This window comes from Argopecten irradians, chromosome 15 (assembly GCF_041381155.1).
Source record: "Argopecten irradians isolate NY chromosome 15, Ai_NY, whole genome shotgun sequence".
Classification (NCBI taxonomy): domain Eukaryota; kingdom Metazoa; phylum Mollusca; class Bivalvia; order Pectinida; family Pectinidae; genus Argopecten; species Argopecten irradians.
This window is the reverse complement of record NC_091148.1, coordinates 28,534,036-28,546,326: the sequence shown is the minus strand read 5'-3', so window position 1 is coordinate 28,546,326 and position 12,291 is coordinate 28,534,036. Positions and strand designations below refer to the sequence as shown.

General features: G+C 36.9%; 1 protein-coding gene across 1 annotated transcript; it reads left to right on the top strand.

Annotated features, from left to right (window-relative positions):
- The first annotated feature begins 2,508 nt into the window (after positions 1-2,508).
- On the top strand, positions 2,509-9,210 carry LOC138309831 (alpha-(1,3)-fucosyltransferase 7-like). Its single transcript, XM_069251069.1, has 2 exons — positions 2,509-3,571; positions 7,658-9,210. Exons 1-2 carry the CDS (start codon positions 3,546-3,548, stop codon positions 8,886-8,888), a joined length of 1,257 nt encoding a protein of 418 aa, XP_069107170.1. The 5' UTR covers positions 2,509-3,545; the 3' UTR covers positions 8,889-9,210.
- Positions 9,211-12,291: the final 3,081 nt, after the last annotated feature.

The window sequence follows — 12,291 nt, the reverse complement described above, 5'->3', positions numbered from 1 at the left end:
TTTCTATTGTACTAGGTTTTACCTAAATAAATGTTATTATTATAAATAAATGTTATTATTATAGGGATTGATTCCATCGGTTAGTTATCGCCCCTTTCCCTGCTGAGCCGTAAACACCTCCTCCCGCTGATTTTATCGATTAACCTCGGTGTTTATAGGTCATCATTATCACCCTAGTAACACGTGCAAACAAACGGACAGCGTATTGATCACGCATACAGGTACAGCATAAATTCTAGGTAAGATAACTCCTAGGTAAAAAATAAATTCCAAGTTTAATAAGTGTAAGGGAAAAGAAAAAATTAAGGTAAAAGATAAATCCCAGGTAAAAGATAAATCCCAGGTAAAATATAAATCCTATGTAAAAGATAAATCCGAGAAAAAAGGTAATCTTAGGTAAAAGATAAATTCGAGGTAAAGGATAAATCCGAGAAAAAGGGTAATCCCAGGTAAAAGACCATTCCTAGGTAAAAGATAAATCCCAGGCTAAAGATAAATAACAGGTTGAAAATAAATACCAGGCTAAAGGTAAATCACAGGTAAAATATCAATCCCAGGTAAATGACAAATTTCAGGTAACAATAATTGACATTGTTATACTTTTAGTAAGCAATGCTCGTTAGATTTCTGATTCGTTTGAAGTATTGATTAATCGACTTATAAAAGGATTGGTTGACTGATTGTTTAATTATTCATTTGTTTGTGAGTTGTTGATACCATTTGTACACATTTAAAGTCCTATATACATTTCCGATGAATTAAAATATATAACACAAGCGATGGAAGTACTAGTACGAAACATGTGTATCGTACCGTATCATTGTATATTATATAAAACATGGTTTTCCTCTGACCAAGGATATTGAATACGTCCCATCAACACGGTTTTATTTCGGATTATGACAGCTGACAGATGGCGCAGCTTGGATATAGAATTCAATAATTCTTCGGAGACAGCTGGGAAGTAAAGAGTTATATAAGATAAGCCGACTAAAACAGCGATGTGTAAGGCCGGAAAAAGACGTCCGGTATTCTCACCACCATACTGCACGTTAACACATTGTAACGCGATACCGACATATTTATAAAGTACAGGTCACAATAAGCGGACTGTTTGGTTTACTGGCCTACAAACATTACCCACGTGAAAGCAGTGGAAGCTACATCAGAGCTAGGCGGATAGACCATGGGGACGTCAGTGGACTATTGATATGTAGTATTGGTGGGGCCACTTCAGGACAGGGACGTCAGTGGACTATTTATATGTAGTATTGGTGGGGCCACTTCAGGACAGGGACGTCAGTGGACTATTGATATGTAGTATTATTGGTGGGACCACTTCAGGACAGGGACGTCAGTGAACTATTGATATGAAGTTTTGGTACTACATTTTACAACCACATTATTTCCGTGTACACAGACACATGTGTTCGGGTAGTGTGTGGGTAGCAGATTCTATTCTATAATTAGAACCATTATGGGTCTGTAATGTATGGCAATGTGCACTTCTATCAGTATATTGGCGATTCTGTGAGCACTGTGGAGACATTAAACGTGATAGATAACATTCATATTCACCTGGTACGACCACAAAATTGCTTTTTCCCTGCTGAGCCGTAAACACCTCCTCCCGCTGATTTTATCGATTAACCTCGGTGTTTATAGGTCATCATTATCACCCTAGTAACACGTGCAAACAAACGGACAGCGTATTGATCACGCATACAGGTACAGCATAAATTCTAGGTAAGATAACTCCTAGGTAAAAGATAAATTCCAAGTTTAATAAGTGTAAGGGAAAAGAAAAAATTCAGGTAAAAGATAAATCCCAGGTAAAAGATAAATCCCAGGTAAAATATAAATCCTATGTAAAAGATAAATCCGAGAAAAAAGGTAATCTTAGGTAAAAGATAAATTCGAGGTAAAGGATAAATCCGAGAAAAAGGGTAATCCCAGGTAAAAGACCATTCCTAGGTAAAAGATAAATCCCAGGCTAAAGATAAATAACAGGTTGAAAATAAATACCAGGCTAAAGGTAAATCACAGGTAAAATATCAATCCCAGGTAAATGACAAATTTCAGGTAACAATAATTGACATTGTTATACTTTTAGTAAGCAATGCTCGTTAGATTTCTGATTCGTTTGAAGTATTGATTAATCGACTTATAAAAGGATTGGTTGACTGATTGTTTAATTATTCATTTGTTTGTGAGTTGTTGATACCATTTGTACACATTTAAAGTCCTATATACATTTCCGATGAATTAAAATATATAACACAAGCGATGGAAGTACTAGTACGAAACATGTGTATCGTACCGTATCATTGTATATTATATAAAACATGGTTTTCCTCTGACCAAGGATATTGAATACGTCCCATCAACACGGTTTTATTTCGGATTATGACAGCTGACAGATGGCGCAGCTTGGATATAGAATTCAATAATTCTTCGGAGACAGCTGGGAAGTAAAGATTTATATAAGATAAGCCGACTAAAACAGCGATGTGTAAGGCCGGAAAAAGACGTCCGGTATTCTCACCACCATACTGCACGTTAACACATTGTAACGCGATACCGACATATTTATAAAGTACAGGTCACAATAAGCGGACTGTTTGGTTTACTGGCCTACAAACATTACCCACGTGAAAGCAGTGGAAGCTACATCAGAGCTAGGCGGATAGACCATGGGGACGTCAGTGGACTATTGATATGTAGTATTGGTGGGGCCACTTCAGGACAGGGACGTCAGTGTATTTATATGTAGTATTGGTGGGGCCACTTCAGGACAGGGACGTCAGTGGACTATTGATATGTAGTATTGGTGGGGCCACTTCAGGACAGGGACGTCAGTGGACTATTGATATGAAGTTTTGGTACTACATTTTACAACCACATTATTTCCGTGTACACAGACACATGTGTTCGGGTAGTGTGTGGGTAGCAGATTCTATTCTATAATTAGAACCATTATGGGTCTGTAATGTATGGCAATGTGCACTTCTATCAGTATATTGGCGATTCTGTGAGCACTGTGGAGACATTAAACGTGATAGATAACATTCATATTCACCTGGTACGACCACAAAATTGCTTTAGTTCCATCTGATTAACAATACGTAAGGACCTTTATATAGACTCGGATAAAGCGAGCGGGTTAATGTAAAGGACAGGATGTTTACAATACTAATACGATGAATACCTAATTATAAAGACACAGATAATCACTAATGGATGGATACAGACCTGACAATATTATTGAGAGCACGAAGACTGGAAATATAAACGATTTCGCACAACAAGTATGTGATATACACATAATGGGACCTAGGATTATTTAAAGGTTACCAGTAAACCTACAAATACCCATGCAAAACAAAAAACAAAAAATTGTAATGGTGCAGCAGAGAGCAACTAGGCTGCCAGTATGATAATAGGTTCATCCTGATACAACTGTACGCATTAAGGACCTAAACTAGGATACAAGGTTACCATTGGAGGAATATAACAGAACGGCAATTCTTCCTGCAGAAAACAGTATGGTGCGGTGGAGAACAGTTCGGTTGTAAGTATAACGTGCTTTGTACAACTGTACAACATTACGTGAATCTTATTTCGACCATAGAGGGCCAACTCAATGAAAATGGATGTTGTCATACATTTTTTTGTATTTGGAGAATGGACTGATAAGTATATATGACAGTCATATGATTTTTTTTCAGAAAATATGATATTTGAAAAACTATTTTAAAATCGGGATCATTATCAGTTTTATATTAAATATTCCGATTTGTTAGATAATTTTCAAATTCCATATTTTCTGGAAAAAATCACACGACTGCCATATATACTCATCAGTCCATCCTCCAAATACAAAAAAATGTATTACAGCATCCATTTTCATTGAGTTGGCCCCTTGTGATTGGGACATTGGGAAGAATGTTTGGGCGTGTCCACAAGGCACGTGTAAATACACTGATGATGATCATATCGATATGTATAGCTCCATTTTCAATGTATTACTACCCTAGACAAATGTTTTCATTTAACGTTTTTAACGTGGTCAGAATATAAACATCAGCAGATACGTAAATATCTAATTTGAGCGTTACATGTTGTATCTGAACGTAAAATTAAAATGTATGTTGACTTAAGGTATCGATACAATGGACACATAAAGATGTTTTTGTTTTTTTGACTAAGAATGTTACGGATGTTCTACCGCTAATTGAATATAAACGATACTCAGTAATAGAACAATAATTAGTGTTTAATCGTGTGTATATTAAGTATCACAAAACATAATATAACATAATTTATCTTGGTTTTGCTTCATGCAATAAGAACTCCATTCCATATAGGACATAGTACAATGGAATGCTTTCGGGACGTAATTGATAATTTTTAAATATTTCATAAATAAGAAGCTCAAACTTTTCAATGGAAGTAATGGTGTGAAATACGTAATTTGTGTAACTGAAGAAAAATACAAACTTTGGTTCTCTGCTTCTGTTTCTAATAGAGATTAGCGTTGTAGCATATTTGTCGTTCTCATTGTTGTTTGCTTACATAAACAACTCGTTTTAGTACATGGATAACTATTATGATAATTGCAATAATGCTCGGTAATCCAGGCGATATATACACTAACATTGATAGTTAATGATATATATTTACACTGGGATACAGAGATTAAATGTATGTATATATATATAATTTATCATTATCCCGACATATATTGATTGCATACTCAACAATATAATATGTTAATTTGTCTGGGTATTTTTATTATGTTGGCTGTTTAACTATTAAATTACAATTTTCCGCATTCAATATTTATTTTCTTTCCATTCCAATACAAGGTACAATATATAGATGCTTTTCTCACATATCTACAGGTGCGATTCTGGGTAATGCACCCTTGTCACCTGAGAGTTACAGAGCTACATGTACTTATACAATAGGCTCTTATGTTGTCATGCGTTAACAAAACGACGGGTCCTAAGTTATACCTGAACGTCAATATAAAAAACGCTGACTTTATTTGATAGAACGCTAACACTGGAGGTTACACTAACAACTATTGTTTGATTCTCGTGTTTGAAAAATTAATTTGCAGTCGTAGTTTTCTTATGTGATTTGACGAAAAAATACCCTTTTATATATTGATAGGAAGGAGAGAGATATTCTACCCTCGGGATCACAAAATGATGTAATATATTTTGGGAACTTCGGGTAGAATATATCTATCGTTCATATCCACATATGGAAAAGGTGTATGATAGGACAATTGTAATACAATTAATTTCGGGGAAATGATAAATCATGATTTCAAGATAATGGCGTAATATGATTGTGTAAATGCTTAGTTATCGATGAAAAACCTAAATTGGATTCAACGCAATGCTCCAGAGGTATTTTTTGCAATGCCACGATCAGCGCTTTTAATGTTCGCCCTGATAACAGCCGTCGCGTCAGATCAAAGAAGCGGAGAAAAGAGTGCATTAGGAAACTTCACAGATCTACACCAAGTACCTGATTATGTCTCAACGTTCGTAGGCACCACAGAAAGGAGATAATCAGGGTGTTGAAAACTTTGTTAAAGGTACAAATGGGATGGTCAAATAATAGCTGTGTATCCGTAAGCTATGTCTTACAATGTGTTTATTTCTTTTCCGTTTCAATACATGGTACAACGATGACATTGCCCCATACCTGTACGCTCCCCGTGTTAAATATACTAATGTTGTTGACAAATGATATAGAATGGTTTGTTTGTTTGATTATTTAACATCATATAACAGCCACGGTCATGTAAGGACGTATATTGAAGGCTATTGGATAGGTTGTGAACCAAAGACAGACTGGTCTTACAGACAAGATGTAGAAATCGTCAGTGTCCTTGATTTCAAATCAGAAAATCATGTCAAGTTCAAACCACATTAAGTTATATTTAGGAATAGTCGTGCCAGTTAGCGAAAACTCTAACCTAAATTATTATTATTGGCAGAATCAGGAATTTTTGTATAACTATAGATCTGAAATAATTTAAAGGTTTAAGTAACGTCACTTTCATGTACAACGCGTGGTTGTTGGATATAATAACGAGTTAGTTATTTTTTTAAAGTTACAAATGACAAAAGCTTTAGTAAGTGTATTTTGTAACTTTTTAAAAAATAAATGAAGAGTGTGGAATAAATTCCATATCAAATAACCACGAGTCGTGTGACCTGTCTCTACCACAATTTTATCCGTTCTTAGCCGATAGAAATTCGACGAGGATATGGTAACATGTGTTTGCCAAGATATGCGAATACGATGCAGTGATATTTTCATCAGCAAAAAGGAACTAATTAATATTCAAAAGTCATATTTTGATAAATAATCCATTCAGATAAAAGTCTTCGAATTTGGAACAATTTTATGATGAAATATTTTATATTTTACGTATTATTAAAGTATTTTTTTCCAATTTTTCCATTATCGAACTTTAAAAAAAAACATGCGCACGGCAGAGCCGTGCCGTTTACTTCCCGCCAAATAATCACCAAGCCATTGTAATCAAGTTCAAGTCCGTTTCAGACTAATTTACTCACCAGTATTAAGATCCTTTTCCGTCAAAACGAGTTACACAGATTATTATATATATATATATATATCTCATAAAACGTCACGTTTTTGACACAGCAACGACCTCGACGCATACTGTACGCTTTCCAACAGCAGTTTGACGTCAGGTGGCGATCAAAACATGCATTGTAGCGTGACGTCACTCTATTATTGATGACGTTGACAAATGGCGACGTTGCAATGAGAAATAAGTAGTTAGGTCTAAGTTCGCCGTGTCAGCCAATCAGAATGCGTACAGAGTGTATAGCACGTGTGGTATATGTGGTATAAACAAATTGTTAATCAACAGCTGCAGTGTTTATCTAATGTCACGAGAGTTGAATAACACCGCTTCTACCACAATAGGCGGTGTTATTCAACTCTCAGAACATTCAATAAACACTGCAGCTGTTGATTTACAATTTGTTTATACCAGACGTGGTGTAAATCTATACGCATTCTGATTAGCTGACACGGTGAACTTTGATCAATCTACTCTCAGTGTCACGTCATCATTGTCTACGTCATTAATAATCAAATGACGTCATTCTATGTTGTGATCCACGCTTGACATCCAAAACTGATGTTGGAAAGCTTATGCGTCGTGTTCGTTGTGTCAAAATACGTGACGTTTTCATGCATGTTAAATTGACCTTAAGTACGAATAAAACATTTTGACAGACACGAATTTCACTGAGTTTCGTAGATTTAACGTGTATGAAACGAACTTGATGTCGATGGTAATGGCTTGACGATTTTCTGGCGGGATGTATATGATGTGTATGCATGTATTCCAACATTTAGTTTTATTTTCTGGAAGCAACTATGAAGATTTGAACTCAATGGGACGTTAATTGAGTATTATTTAACCCTAAAGATTTTCCAAGTTAGAATAATTTGATATCGAAGGATTATATATCAAACGATGACTTTTGAATACTAATTAGTTTGCATAATTCTGTAAATATAAGTTACCGTATCCCCGCCGTATTTCTCTCTGCTATCTAAGTCTATATAGCTAACACTTGTATGTCTGTTACAGGAAGTACGTGACCGTGGTATGGGCAATAGGTGCCGTCTGTCTATCCGTCAAACTTCTACACGAAACTTACGAGACGACCAGGAGGAAGCAGAATGACGTACCATGGCATAAACAGCGAGATGTTGTGGAGGATTCTGAAAGTAAATGGTCGATATTCCGGAGACATAATGACACAATGGATATATATCTAGAAAAACTTAAACATGTCGGTGAAGTTGAACTAAGCAATGCACAACAAAAACTACATGGAGTCGTAAACGACAGGATTTCCCGGATAAAAGAGACAGAAACATTTAATGGAAGGCGGGTTATAAAAGTACATTATTTCAACAAACCAGAACATGTGTCGGAAAACTCTTTTTCTGATTGCCCGGATGCATGTTCACTAACTTGGGGTGTAAACGCTGATATATCTAAAAGTGACGCCGTCATTTTCCAGGGTCCGAATCTGGCACTGACCAATCCCAGTCCCCCAAGCAAACCACGTGGGCAGATCTGGATACTACACGGAAGCGAGGCTCCTGTGTATTGGATGAGAGACTTATCACAATGGCACAGTGTCTTTAACTGGACCATGGCTTATCGCAGAGACGCCGACGTCAGACATTCGTACGGGGAATTTAGGAAACGTCAAAGTACACGCTCAAGTGTCGCTACAACTAAATCAGTAAGGCCTATAGGTTGGTTCGTTAGTCACTGTACGACGTCCTCACTGAGAGAAGTTTACGTGAAACAGCTTTCTAAACATGTAAATGTCGACATATATGGTGCATGCGGGAAGTTAAACTGCCCTTATGGGAAATATAAGGAGTGTATAGACAGATACAGATTTTATTTGTCGTTTGAGAATGCTATTTGTCGTGATTACATAACAGAGAAGGTATTCAGTGTGTATCAGATCGCTGCAAACACAATCCCCGTAGTACGTGGGTTCAAAGAGCAAGCTTCGATTTTCCTGCCACCCGGAAGTTACGTCAGCACGGATGATTTTACGTCACACAGTGAACTTAGTAAGTTTATAGAAAACATATCATCTAATGAAACATTATTTACGAGTTATTTTCGATGGAAACAGTTTTATGAATCATACAGTTATGAACCAAATCCTTTTTGTGTATTGTGCCGGAAGCTACATCATTCTGATTCATACAGACGCTTGTATAACGATATTGACGCTTGGCTTAAGGGCGGAAATCGGCCGTTCTGTGGGAGCACCAGTGACGTTACGTAGGATAAGGCATGACGTGATAATAATTGTATTTTTGCTAACAGTATTTGCCAAAGGACAAATATCTTATATATGTATATTGTATGTTATTATCAAAACATTGAGCTTTATTTCAAATTTAAATCAAATATTTAAATATTCATGGCTACAGTACGTAAAATGGGAATTATAGAATGATAGATATATTACGTTTATGTACTATTGTCTGTTTCAATGTTACGCTCATTTTCGACTGTTGTGATTGGCTTGTTACATATGTATCATTACCGAGACTTACTTTGTCTTATAATGAACCTTATGACTTCAAAACAAATAATGTCATTAATATTCGTACGTTATTTCAACACAAGATTCCTTAAAATATTTATAATGCTGATCTCAAGTGTGAAAATATATATGAAAATCGCATAATGGGTTACTTCCCTTTGTTTCGAGAATATTACAACATTTATTGAATGAGAACGGTTGTGATGGGACCGTGCGACCCAATACCATATCAACACCTTTAATTTACATGTGACCGATCGTATAAAGCCACGCCCTAGCCTGTGTTTCCAATACTATTTTATAACCAATATTTACATATGACTATGCTGAGTTTTGATGAAGATTATTTGTCAAATCGAGATTTTTTTCTATTTCGACTTTAAAATGTGTCTGCTCTCCGGGTAGGCTTAAATAAAGGCGCCATTGGGTTATAAACAAACATTATGACGTTTTCATTAAAAACAATGACGCTACACACACAAACATATAACTTAACAATAAATGCGTACTAACAACGTACAATTGTACCCGACACCTTCCCAACACGGAGGCTCTAACGTGACGGGAGTATTTATATGGAGGGAAATGGTATAAAATGGAAAAATAGTTTTAATGAAATATACACTTAGGTTCCAAATAGGTGCTCGAGTAGTAACAAGGTGAAATATGAAGTCGTTTCTGTGGGTTTTTACGGTCAAACAAAATGGTATGGGTACCTACATTACTATAGAAAATAGTAAGTACATTGTATAAAATGATACGTGGTATTTGGTAATGAAATGCTATCCGAACCGCTTACACTTATACCCACATTTTTCCCGAAAAATATTTTCTCGCTTATTTTGTCAAATGTTCAAAATGTACATACAGCCAAACAAACACATTACTTGTCTACAAACAGACCGATGGTTAACGTTGATCAAGTAAGTATGTGAAGTGACTTGAAAGTATGCAGAAAGCCGCGACGACTACATACAATTAGCCAGTGACAGTTTAGTTATAGAACACAAGTTATAGACTGTATGACAACTTCACAATCACATGGTGTGGTATTGGAGGTAACAGCTGATGACTATTGACTACAGAAACTGTTTGATGTCTCTCTACTCTGTGAGGATAATCAATACTTTGACAAAGGATCAAGCCGCTGAACGTCCTAGCATTGATAATCGGGAAGAAAAGGGATATTGTATATACATATAAGTTTTTCTCTCATACCTACACGGTTAACTGGCTGGCCTCTCATACCTACACGTGTTATACTGGCTGACCTCTCATACCTACACGTGTTATACTGGCTGGCCTCCCATACCTACACGTGTAATACTGGCTGGCCTCTCATACCTACACGTGTAATACTGGCTGGCCTCTCATACCTACACGTGTAATACTGGCTGGCCTCTCATACCTACACGTGTAATACTGTCTGGCCTCCCATACCTACACGTGTAATACTGGCTGGCCTCCCATACCTACACGTGTAATACTGGCTGGCCTCCCATACCTACACGCGTAATACTGGCTGGCCTCCCATACGTACACGTGTAATACTGGCTGGCCTCCCATACCTACACGTGTAATACTGGCTGGCCTCCCATACCTACACGCGTAATACTGGCTGGCCTCCCATACGTACACGTGTAATACTGGCTGGCCTCCCATACCTACACGCGTAATACTGGCTGGTCTAGGGAATACACTCATGTATATAAATCAATTATGCTATTTGCCTCTAATAATGTAAAGAGCTTAAACTTGCTGGGGAAATATTTGATTAAGGCAACAGAAAAAAGGAAAATTCTCATTAATATGCAGTAGTATATCATACTCATATATTAGTCAATTTGATTAATTGGTTATGAAGTATATCGGAATTATCCTCCGCCATCTTGAAACATAGCAATGGTTATTGTATTATGTATTTATGTATTCGTCACACCTCTATGCTGTATTGCATTTGGTAATTAAAAGGATGTGTTCTCCATTCTCCATCTGTGATACAGCCAATAAAAGGGTGTGTTCTCCATTCTCAATCTGTGATACAGCCAATAAAAGGGTGTGTTCTCCATTCTCCATCTGTGATACAGCCAATAAAAGGGTGTGTTCTCCATTCTCCATCTGTGATACAGCCAATAAAAGGGTGTGTTCTCCATTCTCCATCTGTGATACAGCCAATAAAAGGGTGTGTTCTCCATTCTCCATCTGTGATACAGCCAATAAAAGGGTGTGTTCTCCATTCTCAATCTGTGATACAGCCAATAAAACGGTGTGTTCTCCATTCCCCATCTGTGATACAGCCAATAAAAGGGTGTGTTCTCCATTCCCCATCTGTGATACAGCCAATAAAACGGTGTGTTCTCCATTTCCCAATCTGTGATACAGCCAATAAAAGGGTGTGTTCTCCGTTCCCCATCTGTGATACAGCCAATAAAAGGGTGTGTTCTCCATTCTCCATCTGTGATACAGCCAATAAAAGGGTGTGTTCTCCATTCTCCATCTGTGATACAGCCAATAAAAGGGTGTGTTCTCCATTCTCCATCTGTGATACAGCCAATAAAAGGGTGTGTTCTCCATTCTCCATCTGTGATACAGCCAATAAAAGGGTGTGTTCTCCATTCTCCATCTGTGATACAGCCAATAAAAGGGTGTGTTCTCCATTCTCCATCTGTGATACAGCCAATAAAAGGGTGTGTTCTCCATTCCCCATCTGTGATACAGCCAATAAAAGGGTGTGTTCTCCATTCTCCATCTGTGATACAGCCAATAAAAGGGTGTGTTCTCCATTCTCCATCTGTGATACAGCCAATAAAAGGGTGTGTTCTCCATTCTCCATCTGTGATACAGCCAATAAAAGGGTGTGTTCTCCATTCTCCATCTGTGATACAACCAATAAAAGGGTGTGTTCTCCATTCTCCATCTTTGATACAGCCAATAAAAGACCTGAAACTTGAAACTCATGTCGCCTGAGGCTGTATCGCATGACTACCCATGTAATAAAGCCTCTTGACGTAAAAGCGTCAACAAAGTTAAAATGTTCTAGGTATAAATTTTAAATCAAAACAATTCTTTTCAGAAACTAGACTGCATTTACTTTAAAACATGCAAACAACGGATTGTGAGTTGAAAATATCACACAATT

Coding starts and splice junctions, on each gene's coding strand:
- LOC138309831 (XM_069251069.1), top strand. CDS start 3,546: ATGGTGCGGTGGAGAACAGTTCGGTT. Junction 3,572..7,657: donor CGGTGGAGAACAGTTCGGTT/GTAAGTATAACG, acceptor TGTCTGTTACAG/GAAGTACGTGACCGTGGTAT.